This window comes from Schistocerca piceifrons, chromosome 7 (assembly GCF_021461385.2).
Source record: "Schistocerca piceifrons isolate TAMUIC-IGC-003096 chromosome 7, iqSchPice1.1, whole genome shotgun sequence".
NCBI lineage: Eukaryota > Metazoa > Arthropoda > Insecta > Orthoptera > Acrididae > Schistocerca > Schistocerca piceifrons.
Genome location: NC_060144.1, coordinates 113,297,432 through 113,314,260, shown reverse-complemented (window position 1 = coordinate 113,314,260; position 16,829 = coordinate 113,297,432). Strand labels below are relative to the sequence as shown.

The following is a 16,829-nucleotide window of genomic DNA, read 5'->3' as shown; positions in this document are numbered from 1 at the left end:
TTGTTATGTCGTGGTAGATGTTGAAAACTAATCGATAGGCCCACTGCTCTTCACATTTTGCGATATCGTCTCGATTATGATACGCCGGAGCACCAGGACTACCACTTCTGTTATGATTGCCGGTCTTGACAAAGACTTGTTCCTGCACTTCGTAGTTCGTCATTCAGAGTAGTTTCACCACACTGTAAGCGCCTTCGCCACCCAACCACAGTATGATACAATGGTGCACTGATGGAACACATTTCCATCAAATGAGCGTCGATTATTGTGGCGTTGTTTCACTTCAAATGTAGGAATCTAATTACCTTATTTTATCGTTGGGGTATCTCACTTTGGTTTGGTTTTTGTAGCTGCGTGCTGCGTTACTGTGAGGAATTCAGTGTGAAACAGGAGTGCTTGGTTGGTTGATTTGGGGGAGGGGACCAAACAGTGAGATCATCGGTCATCGGTCATCGGTCCCATCGGATTAGGGAAGGATGGAGAAGGAAATCGGCCGTGCCATTTCAAAGGAACCATCCCGGCATTTGCCTTAAGCGAAAAACCTAAATCAGGACGTCAGGACGTGGGTTTGAACCGTCGTCTTCCCGAATGCGAGTTCAGTGGGCTGACCACTGCGCCGTCTCGCTCGGTAATGTGTAAGTAATTTACTTTTCCGATACGATAATTAAGACTTTGGCCAACCATCGTACGTGCTGGTCTCTAGACAGCTGGTAGCTGATGCATAATTCTAGAGCGTGTGATTGCTGTGATTGTTAAGAAATACACTGCCGGAAGAAAAGTACACCCTTTTAGAAGTTTTCAGTTCACTTATGAGTTACTATACAACAGAGCATATGGAGTTCATGAAATGATTATAATTACAGATCACTAGCGCAAGCTGTTCTGAAGTATCGGGTATCGACCCATGCTAAAATACCCATATTAACAGGTGATGTAGCCTCCACTGACGGCAATGCAAGCGCTGGTTCTGGCGTCCTGTCGTACAGATAGCGAATAATGTCCTGGGATACGTTATGCCACGCCTGCTCGACCTGTTGACGTAGTTCTGGAAGAATTTTTGGTTGACGAGTCGCACGCGTCTCATCTGTCCTAGTATATCCCTGACATACTGTATTGGAGACAAGTCTGGAGTTGGTGCTGACCAGGGAAAATGTCGCACGTCTTGCAGAGCCCGAGCTTTATCCTGTTGGAACAACACATCACCTTCTTCATCAGGTTACGCTCCATTCAGAGGCTGTTGCACTCAGCGACCGTTATTTTGATTTGTAAATAATAGATTTCAGCTATCAGTCATCCTTTGGTATTTTTATTGGCAGATCTAGATTTCAGCTAAAAACTAGCCGTTCTCAATGCACTATCCGTTTTTGGTCAACGCATTGAATACTCAATGAATATTCAATGGACTGTGTACAAAGCCAGACCAACAGGCAGTACATGCGTTGACCAAAAAAGGATATGCATTGAGAATTGCTAGTTTCTAGCTGAAATCTAGATCTGCTAATAAAAATTCCAAAGAACGACTGGTAGCTGAAATCTATTGTTTACACATCACCTTCTTGTTGCAAGAACGGCAAAAGAACGGGTCTAACAACTTTCTGCACATACCGAGCGCTGGTTAGCGTCCGCTTCAGAAACACCAAAGGTGAACGTAGCTTATTGCACTCCAGACTCTTAAGCCCTGGGCTGGAGCCAGTGTGTCTTGGAATGCACTGTAAGAGACGGCGCTCAGCAAATCTACGTTGTACGTGCAAACGAGCAACATTTTCGTCCAAGAAGAGTGAACAATTATCGCTGAAGACCACGGCGCGCCGTTCCATCCCTCAAGTGAAGCCCTGAAGGCAGCAGTCGAGCTGTGGATGTCGATGCTGTGACGTGAGTGGAAGAGGGCCAAGAGGTGTGGGTGGCCACACTCTCACTGCTAATAAACACTTTCCAACATTTTGTGTTGACAAGTCTGAGCTCACAAGCTCTCTTATCTGTGCTGTGGTAGTCGTACGATCTGCCACTGCTGCGCTTACAATACGATGACCCTGACGGGCGTCTGTGCTGCGTGGACACCCAGAACCTCCTCCGTGAGTGTGAGAATGTTCACGTGACCACTGATACCAGCATCGTTGCACAGCTGACGCTGCACGTCCAGCTAGTGTGACTGGACCGTGAATTTAGACTTTAAAAAATCTTTGCATAAAGAATTTACTTTATTTACTAGCGATTCATCAAGAACATTAACACATTTAATCGCACTAGGTGAGCATGGATGTAGTTGCCAGGAAGTAACTGATGGAAAATGAAATTACTTTTAACAAATGTGAATTTTATTCCTAAAAGCTTTTTCAAAAACAGATTTACAATTATAAGCAGAAAAGCATCCTCGAAATATCAAGTTACAATTCTATTTAGAGGCAGAAAGAATAATGTTAACAGTATGAGCCTTCGGGCTGAGAAGCTTGCCTCTCCCTTTCAACACGGCCGTAGTCATGACCGCTCACAACAACCTCTGAAAGAGTACACTGGTGCAAATCTGCAACACATCAGATTACTTTAAACTAAAAGGTTTTTAACAATTCACACAAACACGTAAACTATGCAGCCCGTAAGAGGGATGGAATGGTACCACACTCAAATTATTTGCCACCGAAAGTGAATTTTTTTTAAAGAACTCTTACGGTGGAAGTGTGGCAACCTTATAACCTAAAATGACTATTTAAATAAAACCCATAAAATGGAGACTTACATAAAATGTACAACATGCTCTGCATTACATATATACCACCTCGCAAGATGATAGGCAAGATAAAAACATATTTCAAGAGTTCTACCTTTAAGAAAAAAAATTCGCTAACACCGAATCCGACAAACATAACAGAGGCAACTATTAACGTACGGCAGACCGACAGACAGACACTAACTGCCTCATGCGGACGAGAGACGGACGAGCATGCTGGGGATAAGAGACTGACCAAGAAACAAGTAGAATTTAACAAGTAAATGAAACAACTTATCACCAATCACTTAACTTCTAATAAACTGCGATTTCTGGCGAAGACGTGGCGCAGCACCCCCACAACGCTCTCCCGACCTGTCCGCTGCCAGCCGCTTCAACGGACGCAGGAAGTCGCGTCGATCTCCCGTCTCACGGCGTCGCAGCTCGCGCCGGCCAGACCGATGTCGTGGGTTGACTCCTGCTGCTCTCGTGTCGGCCGCGAAGCCACTACCCCTCGCTATACGCCGCGGCCCACTGGACTCACGTGGCGAGCTCTCATGCGCCGACGCTCCAGGCGGACAAGTCATCTTGTGTCCCAGTGCGCGACCGACCAACCGATCGATCCAACTGCCAATTCCCATTGCCTGAACGAACTCGAGCAGACGGGCGGCCTAACACATACTAGCACTCCGGACGACCGACAGACACTAACCGCCTCACCAATGCGGATCAGAGACAGACCCAGACTAACTTGGCTGACCAACTGCCCAGACTCGCCCAGACTGACAGACTCTCCAGGCTGACCAACTGCCTCCGACTGACTCACTCAGACTCCCTCTAGTCTCACAGACTGACTGACTGCCGAGCTGATAGCGCCCCTTAAATGCACGTGAACAGGCAGCCTTTCCGCCTTCCCACCAGAGGGAGACACCAAAGCTGCGATTGTGACAGCGGAGCCACCGCCAGAAATGGAGGGCGACTGCTTCACACAACGCGCTGCGGCGCGCTCTTAAAAACAGCAAATTTTACCACGGCTCAGTGACAATTCTCTGAAAGGGCCATCCAGCCACCCGGGAGATCATAATTTGACCCCTTTGTAACGCGCTCATGGCTGTAGGTAGCAGGATTGCATTTTAGGAGCTTGCTTACCTGCTTGCTTCACACGTTTCCACTACACAGAGCCTTCGTGCTGTGGGCATTCCCTATTACGGAGGAGACAAAACTGTCATTCTGGTAGCTATTCCACTATGCTATCTATGGCAGATTACGTCCACTATATCTCAGGTGGCATATGCAGTCACGTCTTCCCAGAAGTACTATTTTTTTTTCGTGCATTGTATCTGCTTATGCCCACCACGACGTGCTCGTCACTCGATACATCAGTGCTTGAGCTAGCATGCGTATGCTCATCTTCAGACACTTTGCAGCCGGCACCGACCCATAGATCCCGTGGGTTTGACTCTGCTGCCATGTACTCGTGAAGTCCAGCCCTACAGCTTCCTCGGCGCCTGTGTTGCAGCACGCGTCGCTGTACGTCGCGACGGACGAGCGCGTGCGGCAGCTGCTGCTGGCCGACTGCGGCCGTCGCCATTCCAACTGCTTGCAGTGCGTCACCGACCCCTACTGCGGCTGGGACCGACGAGACGGCGTCTGCAGACTCTACGCCCCTGGGTGAGTCACTCCATCTCTCCATTTTTTATTACAGGATCACACAAAAGCATTATTGATTACCCGGTCTCGACTATCACAAAGATTCGTCTTCAGATCCAGCAAACCAAAACTGACACTTTTCAAAACTACATAAAACGTACATATAAGAAAGTGTAATAATGTAATCCTAATTACCTTTGTATCCATATTAAACTGAAAATATGTATGCTAATTCGACGAAATGCTCTGTATGTCTTGCTTGTAAACGAACCGGGAACAACTCATGGTTGACGACTGCATGGTCTGCTGTACTCTTCGCCCTCAAGCTTTCATTCGGTACTGCTCGGTTCCATCTCCGGTTTGTTTTCCAGCAGCGTTATTTGTATGCTGATAGTGATATATAGCGGTATGCATAGATTTACTGATGACAATTTGGCCGATATGCACCCCGTGTATGGAATCACTGAATGCAATGGAAACATGTTACGTCATAATGCTGAGCAGCTGCGATCACATCATAGAACTTTTCCATTCGCATATGTTTTGTGCAAAATACTAACACGAATTCTTTACAGACGAATGGAAAAACTAGTAGAAGCCAACCTCGGGGAAGATCAGTTTGGATTCCGTAGAAACACTGGAACACGTGAGGCAATACTGACCTTACGACTTATCTTAGAAGGAAGATTAAGGAATGGCAAACCTACGTTTCTAGCATTTGTAGACTTAGAGAAAGCTTTTGACAATGTTGACTGGAATACTCTCTTTCAAATTCTAAAGGTGGCAGGGGTAAAATACAGGGAGCGAAAGGCTATTTACAATTTGTACAGAAACCAGATGGCAGTTATAAGAGTCGAGCGACATGAAAGGGAAGCAGTGGTTGGGAAGGGAGTAAGACAGGGTTGTAGCCTCTCCCCGATGTTGTTCAATCTGTATATTGAGCAAGCAGTAAAGGAAACAAAAGAAAAATTCGGAGTAGGTATTAAAATTCATGGAGAAGAAATAAAAACTTTGAGGTTCGCCGATGACAGTGTAATTCTGTCAGAGACAGCAAAGGACTTGGAAGAGCAGTTGAATGGAATGGACAGTGTCTTGAAAGGAGGATATAAGATGAACACCAACAAAAGGAAAACAAGGATAATGGAATGTAGTCTAATTAAGTCGGGTGATGCTGAGGGAATTAGATTAGGAAATGAGGCACTTAAAGTAGTAAAGGAGTTTTGCTATTAGGGGAGAAAAATAACTGATGATGGTCGAAGTAGAGAGGATATAAAATGTAGGCTGGCAATGGCAAGGAAAGCGTTTCTGAAGAAGAGAAATTTGTTAACATCCAGTATTGATTTAAGTGTCAGGAAGTCATTTCTCAAAGTATTCGTATGGAAAGTAGCCATGTATGGAAGTGAAACATGGACGACAAATAGTTTGGACAAGAAGAGAATAGAAGCTTTCGAAATGTGGTGCTACAGAAGAATGCTGAAGATTAGATGGGTAGATCACATAACTAATGAGGAAGTATTGAATAGGATTGGGGAGAAGAGAAGTTTGTGGCACAACTTGACCAGAAGAAGGGATCGGTTGGTAGGACATGTTCTGAGGCATCAAGGGATCACCAATTTAGTATTGGAGGGCAGCGTGGAGGGTAAAAATCGTAGAGGGAGACCAAGAGATGAATACACTAAGCAGATTCAGAAGGATGTAGGTTGCAGTAGGTACTGGGAGATGAAAAAGCTTGCACAGGATAGAGTAGCATGGAGAGCTGCATCAAACCAGTCTCAGGACTGAAGACCACAACAACAACAACAACAACAACAATGTTTTGTGTTATAGGTGTAGCTGATTGCCTAGAACGGGCTTTTCACTGTTGTGAAGACAGTTTCACAGACAAATGTAACTGAGATAATGAACCGAATAAATAACAATACCTATTGGCTTTCGTCTCGGGATCTGCATCCTGCATTTGCTTGACAATTTTTCCGAAATTTCGCCAGCACCAGGAAATCATTGAAGGAACGTCGACTGAAGATCCCAAGACGAAAGCCAACAGGCAGAGCGACAAAATGTGGGCACGAGGGCTTCAACAATTTTATGAACCGTGATTACATGAATACTCTTTAATGGTCTTCTGGTCATCATTTTTTCCTTATACCGAAATCCTCGGTGTAGGAGGGTTTCATCTTGAATACAGGTTAATTTTGTTAAATGTGGACAATTTGCAGGAAACGATTCGTTGGACGAGCATTGTTATTTAGCCATGAGCTGAAGTGTTTTCAGTTTGTTGTGAGATGTAGGCTGCCGAACGTGAGCAGTAGCCCCCTGGATGGAGCCAGTTTAAGGGTGCTGATCCGAAGTCAGGTCTAGAACAGTAGGGAGCTGTAGATCTGGTCGCGGGGTTATCAATATTGCTTCATTCAGGACGTCCAGTTGATGGTGGGGGTTAGTTGAGACCCATCTCTTCAGGACCTCTGGTCATGGCTTCTAGCCGTTCTTCAATGTCGTGGAGTCATATTCCTCTTGGGTTGTCGCGCCAACCGCTATGTTTGACAGTTAGGTCGCCACGCATGAGGATCTTGTTAAATCGGTCACAACGAGTCGTGAGATCTTGTTCGTCGAACTGTCGTTGCGAGCTTAAGTATGCAGACACCATCGTGAAAATGTCATGAGAAGTGGAGACATTCACCGCTGTTGCCTCAAGAGACGTGAATTGAGGAAGGTCTTGTGGTACGTGCGTGATGGCTTTGTGAACAAATATGGCCTTGCCAACCCCCGGCGATTGCCTCCGTCTGTCCTGTAACCAACCATGTTCAGAAGCTCAAATGTATGAATTGGTCGCAATCGAGTTTCCGTTAATAACAGGATGTCCACCTTTTATCGAATGAGAAAATGTTCCTGTTCATGCTAACATCATTGGCATTAAATATGCTAAGTGTGAGGCCTTGTAGCTGTGAAGGTCTATGGTCCATTATTGGGGGCGGAGATCTTCATAGCACTTTCTGAGAGGATGAGTAGTTTTTAGAGAGTGTCCCCAGCAACTTTAAATTTCTAAAAGTGTCCTTACGGATGCTAAGAATACCCTTCTGGTTCAGTGATGTTCTGAATTTCGATATGCTTGAGAACATCTGAATGATGTGGCTAGTGTCGGACGATTCCTGTGCCGAAGGTGTGGTGGTAGGTGAGTTGCGGCCGCTAGTTCGTGGTGAAGATCGACCAGTACGTTCTGCTGATGTCATCCTCTTCGGCAATGCAGGAAAGTAGTTCTGATTGTCCCCTTTTGGTGGCAGAGGAGCAGTGGCTGGTTGTTGTTGGCGTGCTTGAGCTGCTTGTTCTTCTGCAGTGTACGCCCTGAGCGCCTGTTGAGTACTGTGATATCCCCTCCATGTGGTGGAGTGGTTGCCTCCACAGTTTACACACTTAGGCTTCTGCGTTGTTGGCTTAGTGCAGGATTTGGACGGATGGTGCCCGGCGCATTCGACGCATCTGAGCGGTACTGAGCCGTAGTTGGCTGTACGGAAGAAGCGTTAGCAACACTTACGTTGTGGTGGTCCATCCTTCGGACGATCGTAGATCGTGGTGTCCATGATGTGGCGAACGTCATAAATCGAGTCGTTAGGTGGTCCAGGTGGAAGTGTAACGCGGTAGACAGGGTTGCGCTTTTAGCTTGTTGGTTCGTTCATCACGTGACTTGAATTGATGTACGGAAACCTCGATGAATCCGACGGTTTGAAGTTCCCTTTCAACTCCCTCAGTTGTTATTTCACCTGACAAGTACTTAAAAACAACTTTCATTCATTTCTCTTTTGGTGAAAAACACAATTTTGGGAGTCCTGAAGGAACCTTAGTCCAGCACATAGATTTGCCAGGGATTCGGACTGATACTTGATTGTATCGTCCTTGAATGTCGCCTTGATAGATCCACTAACGTGTCTCTTCAATTCCGAGTTCAGCGTCAGATAGCGCTCTGCCTACTGAACTATCATCGGAGATATTTTATTGGTTTGTGTAGATGGTTGTTGTGTCGTTGGAGGTGCAGGTACTTCAGACGTTGTATCGCCCGTAGGGTGGCTGGTGACTTCCATTAGTTCCATATCCGCCTGCAGTGATGTGAATTGGTTTGACATTGGCAGTGGGGTCGTGTCGCTTAGTTAAGTATTCTAGCTGTTGGGGCTTTTTACTTTTCCCGGCAGCTTTCTTACTGCGGACAAATTGGGAATGTTGTTTATTTAGGTCGTCCTGGTGATCCTCGTCGTCCGTCGACTGGTGGGCAGCGGGTGAGTCGGATACAGGTGTGTGGTTCAGCAGCTCCTCCTCTCTAGATGAGTCTTCGTCGTCACGTTCAGGTGCAGTTTTACCGCGATGGGCGTCCCTGTCTCTGGCGGGCTGGTCATGTCGTTGGCGGTCTTCAATAGTTGTTTATTCTGTCGTCCGTGGGAGGTGGGATGTTCACAGAGAATGGGTCATAGGTTGTAAGAAATTGGTCCTGCCCAAAGGACCGTAGCTTGCCTTGTCAAAAATCGGGACCTTGGCCCAAGAGGACGTGAGATTGCTGCGTTCAAGTTGGGACGTGGTCCTCTTTCATCCCCCACTCTTGCAGTACCTGTGTTCGTCGAGTCCTCTCCCTGATTTGTCAGCATCGAAGGTACCGCTGCCGGTGCCAAAGTCGTCATAAGTGGAGTGGCCGATGGCGCCGTCAGTTGGACAGGCCCAGGCGAACGGCGATCGAATGACTTCGGCACAGCTGAGGTAGCTGCCTCGGCTGTCCGCGATCCGCTGTCTGTTTGCGGCGACATTCCACACTCGACTGATAGTGAAACGTATTGAGGACCACTGGCCTCTAAGCAACAACAGCCGATGCGTACTTTCAGATGAGCCACCCTGCGGCCTAACAGCGTCACAGAGAGCTTAAATGCGGTCTTACGCTGCCTGCATATCCAGGAATGGGCTCCGCATGCAATATTTCTTAGAGGTGCTTCCACAGGTAGAAATCTAAAGAACTGACGTCGCTCGATGAGGCAGTTCATGCGATTGGATCCTTTCATCTGATCCAAAGCCCAGGGTAGATGCTGCAAGATGCCTCTGCAGGGAAATGCAGAAATGAACTGGAGCACTATCACGTAGTAGCCTCATTGTTCGTTATACCAACAAAGGCACGTCTTCCAGCAGGAGAGACGGGGTCATCCACAGAAAGTGCAGAAATGCGCCATCCGTGAGTTGTTGTAGAAGACTGACTGCTTCCATGAGGTTGTCGCAAATAATCCTGGCCCACCCATTGAGGCTGGAACAGTGCTGATGGCTTACTGCCACCAACCCATGAAAATTTCCTGTAGCTGAGACATGGGTGTGGTGAAGATTGATGTGGTGGGGTAAACAGTAAACCAGCGACAAAACAGTCACCATGGATGCAAGTCTGTAGATAATAAAGCCTGCGCATGTTGTAACTGACACGAACGGTGGCAGTTGCGTAGAAAATATCGCACATGGTCGTCTGGCTTACCCCGTTCTGGCGGCCCATCTGCCTAGATTGTTCAATACTTGATCCTCCAAGGCCTGTGTATGTTTCATGCAGACCCGCCTTTCATGGTCACCCATTCAAGTAAACGAGCCTGTCCCGCACAAATGACGGAACACTGTTGAAAACAGGTTATGGAGTGGTTGCTGTTAGCGGGGACCCATTGCCATTTGCCTGTTCATATGTAAAGGTCACGTCGCCCAATTCCTGCTTGGTATACCATGTCGTCGTCTCTCAGCACTGCGCTACACGACACACTTTCGACCATAGTGAGTTGGCAACAGCACTGAAGCGAATGACTCCTTGTACCAATACGTCATTGACAACATTACTGCACTCTTGAGTGTGAAGCTAAAACGCTAGTAAGACAGAACATACCCACTAGCCTTGTGTGCTCACATGTGTGCTTTCGATCATTGGAATCTACAATGTCAAAGCTGTTCTGTCTCCACCATCAAGTGTGTGTACGACCCCTCAAACGCATTTCTGGCGGTATGTTCATATCAGGGGAGGGCAAACGTTGCACGCGGCTCATGAGCGCACAGCGCTGCACGTGTGCTGCTCGCGTGCAATCGTCGAATGGGACAGTGGTGACAGCCGGCAGGTTGCGGCAGTGTAGTACCAGGCTAAGCTGTGGACGTTGAAGCGAAGGGACCACTACGTGGTGAACGTTGTATTTCTAGAACCGGAAAACGCAGAGTGAATCAAGGAAACGCAGAAGTGGAGATTTGCTATCTTTCAATATGTTCCCGTACTTAGTGCAATAAAAGAGGAATTTCTCAAGCGATTTGGGGATATATCATACTTATTCCAAGGTTCTGAATAGTTCTCGAGACAATGTGGTGTTTCTGTAGATGATATTCATCCCAGTTTGCAAATGGAATTAATAGATCTACACTGTAGATTCTACAGCATAATTCTCGTATGAGACACAAGTTCCTTTTGGCAAGACGTATAATAGATTTTTATCACGACTTTCCACAGCAAGAGTTTCCTCGTCTCCATCGTGAAGCCGCAAAGATAATATGTTAGGCTCGACATACGTTTGCGAGAGATTTTTTTCTGTTATGAAAATTAATAAGTCTCGGTTAAGAGCAAACATCAGTAATGAAAATTTACGTAACTGTTTGCGTTTTTCTGTATGTAGAAATTTTGTTCCAGACATTAAACGTATTGTAAACTCCACCTGTGATAATTAAATACAACGTATCGTAGGTAATAGGTACTCTTTCAAACCATGATTTCTTTCAAGCACTCGTAGTAGCCTTATTCCTTCATTCAATAAAGCAGGCCAGGAAACAAAACTTATTACAGAGGAAGAAGCGGAGAGATGGTATGGCGGGGAGGGGAGAGAAGCGGGTGGCCAGCTTGCCCCTGTGTGCACGCAGAACACCTGTTTACTGCACACGTGCAAGTGCACCGCACACGTGCAGGATTCCCGCCCGCCCCTGGTCCATATGAAACTTCTTCGCTCATTATCCTCTCAGGGATTGCCTCCTGCAGTTGTTTTATATTTAGCAAAATCGTTGTGTATACAGGATGTAGAAGCCCGACAGCGACAAACTTCGAGGAGTTATACACGATTTTACTACAGTAGCAGACGGCAGCGATGTTGTGGTAGGAGAGGACATCATTAATGCCACCAACGTCTTGAATGCCGTCAAGCAGGCACATTACGAGAAGTGCTGGCTGTGTACCGTTGCCGTATAAACTCACGTTTGCTGCCGTAGGGATGGCCTAGATTCAGCATCTTCCATGTAACTTCAAAGCGCCGTTTGACTGTCATTGTAGACTAACCAATTGGTGTACAAGAGTGCAAACTTCAACAGCTGACCTGCTGTCCAGGAGGACGTAAGCGTTAATGTCTTGCTCGTGCGACATGTTCTTGGAGATACTACCCAACCTAAAAGTATACGACTTGTATTAGTTATAATTATTAGTCTGCAAATGAAGTAAATACTGACTTACAGTTGTTCTGTACACAGACCTCAGTCAGCAGTAGAAATATCTGCAATTATAACCGTTACACCCGTTTTATATCGTGAACAGATTGTCTTTTATCGAAATCGTCCCATACTCAGGGAATGGGTGTAGGGAACCAGTTGCAGGAATTTTACATCGCCGTTCTTGGCAATGTCGTAGGTGAAGTGGTTTGCCACTGCGTTCCCCGACTTGCTATAGACTGTCAAGGGTGTATCTGTGCTGTGTGGATGACTGATGAGTGTTTGGAAAGTGTGGTGCCGGGTTTGTTCACTTGGAGTGAAGAACAGGAATAGAGCGAAACGCGTTGCCAGCACATAGCCTGCTCTTCTCGAGTAGCACCAAGGAGCCCGACGAGCTTGACTTTTCTGTCAGACCGACGGATCACCACCAAGAGCGTCAAATGCCCCCACTTGATGCGACACTGAAGAAATGTTTGCAATTTAATCCAGCACACTGGCGCGGTAACACAGGTGATAGCAACTTGACGCCACCACTTCTCCTTCCCTTTCTAAATATAGTCAACACTGGCAGTGGAAGTTTTCTACCAACAAGATACGGACTGGCTCACTTGCGAGTCGAGCACCACCGCAGAGGCGTGCGTTAGCGAACTATTAACTTCGAAGTATCGTATCTGTATTTCGTTCTTACATCACGCATCTATCATATTTTTTCATCTCCAGACGTAAAATTCTGTTTCCTCCTGTTTTTCCTCGCAGAGTCTTTTATTAACTCAGAGTTTTACAAAATCCATCCTTTCCCATGAGTTATATTGCCAATATGCGACATTTTTGTACTCGCCGTGGTGCCTCAACCATTAAGCACTCTCTTCACTGTCTCTCTGTTTTGTGTCTTCCTATCCTTAGCGAAAAGTCCTTATGCGACTAGGAACATTCTGTTTTTTATCTTCCATGTTCGGCCAATTTGTTGCAGCAGTTCAATACCATCTTCGTCTGTATATCAGGGTGTTTTATCGTCCAACGAATCAGCAGGGCAGACAATCATATGACTAGAAAATTGAAATGTGTGTATGTGTGTGCGCGCGGCGTGTGTGCGTGCATGTGTATGTGTGTAATGCTGTGTACATCTCTTCAAATTAAGAAACTCCTTCTTGTTATCCCCAGAAATATTAGCCTAACTTCTTTTAAAACAGTCAACAACCATAGTATGACGCATTGTTTTCTATGTCACTACTACCAAAGAAACTTCCACCACAACTAAAAACGGCCAACATTTCGCATTCACCGCAAGACACATGAAATTGTAGTAAACGTTAACAGTCGTCTGACGATTGACGTCTCGAACGTAATCAATAACGGCACTTTTTGTTTTTCATAGACAGCATTATGAGCAGTCACTGGCCTCCGTTTTTACGTTTTATAGGAATTAACACGAGCACGACTTATTGGACAAACGACCAACCCTCAAAACTGTCATCCTCTTCAAGAAGATGGATCATTAGCTGTTGCTGAGCGACGTTTGGTATCTCTCCGACTCAATTTTGTATAAGACTATTCGAGTGCGAGAAACGTAAGCAGTCTAATAAATTTCGGGAAAACATACGGGAAAATTCAATCTCTGCTACTAACATTTCGCCCGTGTATCTTCTGTCCATCCTCATCGTGAACCAAGAAACTATCTCTTTGCTTACTCAGATGATGGATGGAAGATACGCAGCCGAAATATTACTAGTGGAGACTGAATTCGCTCAGCAGTTTGGCCGAAATATGTTAGACAATTCATTGCACGCTGAATAACTTAAAACGTACTGAAAGCAATTACCTGACTATAGTGAAAGATGTATGGTACTCATCTGACCATTGGTATTATACGGGGATGAAGACACTTATGCACAAAGTCACGGAATATTAAAGTGAGGTGACTTGTAATCTAAACGGCATGAAGAGACATATTAACTTTAACTGTTAGTAACGAAGTTTTGAAATAAGTACATTACCTGTGGGAAAATGACGTACTTCGTGAACTTTGAGAATTTCTTTAATGTGTGTTTATTGTGGCAAGTATTTTGAAATCTAGAGTAATGGTACGTAGTCGAATTAAATCAGGCGATGCTGATACGAAATTACTTGAAGAACATCATTCAACTGAAGCAACTGCGGAAGCAGGGCACGAACTCATTAGCTCTATAAGAAATATGAATCAATGGATTAAAACCATAGACAACTTGGATCTAAAAAGAGATAGCCATAAATCTTGGTGACTCCTGAAACATCTAAGTAATGATCGGTCTATGACCGCAGTACACCATAAAAATGGGCATTAGTTACTGCTGAACGGGAAGGCAACACACAAATCCAAAAAGTCAAAACTGCAAAGAGAAGAGCAAAAGGAGAGCAATTTCCTTACAACACCATTCAGCATGCTAGATAAGGATGCTAAATAAGGTAAGAATGGAACATCAGCTGGCTTAGATGATATACGAACAGAGCAAATTAAGCACTTTCGCATAACAACAAAGAAATGGACTCTGCAACTCTTTAATAGCGGTGTGAGCAGATGTCAAATCCCAAAGATATGGCTAAAGAGCCGAATGATTGCCTTGCTGAAATCTAGTAAAGAAGAGAACAATTCAAAGAATTTTAGACCAGTTTCATTACTCTGCCTTCTATACAAAGTGCTGAAAAAAATGATCTTAAATCGCCTGCTAATACCTCAACAGGCTGGATTTCGTCCTGGTGTAAGATACGCTGGACAACTGCTGAATCTTACGCAGTTCATAGGAGTTGGGTTTGAAGCTCGTAAGGTGACCGGGGTGGTATCTGTCGACTTGTCAGCGGCCTATGACACTGTCAGCCACCAGCTACTACTACTCAGAGTATACAACATGACCAATGACTTTAGCCTAACTAGGTTCAACACAGGCTTTCTGCAAAACCACAGGTTCTTCGTGGACTTTCAAGGGCAGCGCAGTCGACGGAGACGACAGAAAAACGGTTTACCCCAAGGGAGTGTGTTGGGTTCAATCCTATCCAACATGTATAGAAACGACCAGCCAATAGCCCCCAACAGTAGGAGTTTCTTATATGTTGATGACTTTGCTCTTGCCGCTCAGAGCTCAGACTTTGAATCAGTGGAGTGCACGCTCACGAATGCCCTTGTAGATCTGTCAAGATACTGTAGCACAAATCAGGTTAAAAAGAACTCCTCAAAGACTCAAGTGTGCACTTATCGTTTGAGAAGTAGGAAAGCTGCTCGTAGTTGATGATAGTATGGTGAGGATTTGAGTTACAACGTTGGTGGACTCCAAAATACCTAGGAGTGACGCTGGACAGATCTCTTACTTTCAAGAGACATTGTATGAATTGCAAGTCGAAAGTTTCCACCAGGAACAATCTGTTAACAAAATTGGCTGCATCATAGTGGGGCAGTCAAACTGAAACAATCTGAACCCCTGCAACTGCATTAGCCTGTTCGGCAGCAGAGTACGTTAGTCCTGTTTGCTATAATTCATCACATGCCAAACAGGTAGTCGTAGCTCTCGATGACACTTGAAGAATCGTACCAGATTGTTTGAAATTTACTACTGTCGAATGGATTTACTACCTTGCAGGAATAGCATCACCTCCCATTCCAAGAGAAAAGTGCAAAAAGAGCAAACCTATCCCCTGTACGGGTATAAATCGCATTCGCAGCGATTGAAGTCGAGGAAGAGTTTCCTTAGAACATCAAGGTACTTACTGAAAATGTCAGGGTGCAACTTTGGAGGTGTAAGACTTCCCTTCCCTCGGTTGGAAAAGAGTTCCTGAAACTCTACCTTCAGGACATGCGGAGGAATGGATGTCCTGGAAATCTCTGAATAGGCTGAGATCAGGAGTGGACATATCAAGGACTAATCTGGCAAGATGGGGCTGCAGTAAAGAAAACAATATTAAATGTGGTTGTAGAGAAGTCTAGACTGTCCAACACATGCTTCAGTGTCGACTGTGTCCAGCCTCGTGTATTCCAGAAGACCTTCATCAAGTGACAGAAAATGGACTGGAATGTAGCCAAATTTTCGTCAAATACTATATGACATGTCAACTGTGCACCTATGTATGTTTCTGACACTATAATATTAGGAAATGCGACACTAAAAGAGATAGAAGAGCTTTTCTATTTGTTGACTATGGCCGAAGTAGAAAGGATATAAAATGCAGACTGGCAATAGCAAGAAAAGCATCTCTGAGGAACAGAAATTTTGTGTAATCGAGTAGAAATTTAAATGGCTTGGCTCTGAGCACTATGGGACTCAACTGCTGAGGTCATTAGTCCCCTAGAAGTTAGAACTAGTTAAACCTAACTAACCTAAGGACATCACAAACATCCATGCCCGAGGCAGGATTCGAACCTGCGACCGTAACGGTCTTGCGGTTCCAGACTGCAGCGCCTTTAACCGCACGGCCACTTCGGCCGGCAGAAATTTAAATGTTAGGAAGTATTTTCTATACGTATTTGTATGGCGTGTACCCTCGTACGAAAGTAAAACAACAAAGAGAAGAGGAGAACAGAAGCTTCTGCAATGTGGTACCACAGAAGAATGATGAAGAGTAGATGGGTAGATGGAATAACTAATAAGGAGGTACTGAATCGTTGGCAAATGGAGCAAGTTTGAGGGGATAAAAATTGAAAAGGAAGTAAACAGGTTAACGCAGAGACGAAGAGGCTTGCAGAGAATAGACTAGCATGGAGAACTGCACTCCATTCATTGGACTGAAAATCCTAACAACAAAATGAAGGTGACGTAACAGGGTAGCTCTGAGACAATAGAACGTATAGAAAGATGCTTTTCATCCCTAGCTTCTACTGTGTACAGGCTGAGCTAAGCGTACCTGCGTGAAAGAGTAACGCCACGCGTGCAGCGACGCTTCAGAGGATTTCCTCGCCCGCGGTGACGTGGCTTGGCGTCCGCAGCAGACGTAAACAACTTTATTGTGCAGGCCGGCACGTCCGCACGGGCGAGCGTATCAGGAATTTCTGATCTCATGAATAAAT

General features: G+C 45.4%; 1 protein-coding gene across 2 annotated transcripts in view; it reads left to right on the top strand.

Moving 5' to 3' along the window:
- Positions 1–16,829, top strand: part of LOC124804668 (semaphorin-2A-like) — a 1,059,692-nt gene that overhangs the window by 1,003,920 nt on the left and 38,943 nt on the right. For both annotated transcript variants that reach the window (XM_047264910.1, XM_047264909.1), the window contains one exon: positions 4,224–4,375. In XM_047264910.1, coding sequence (XP_047120866.1) covers positions 4,224–4,375 — 152 coding nt within the window. The remainder of the gene's footprint in view (positions 1–4,223; positions 4,376–16,829) is intronic.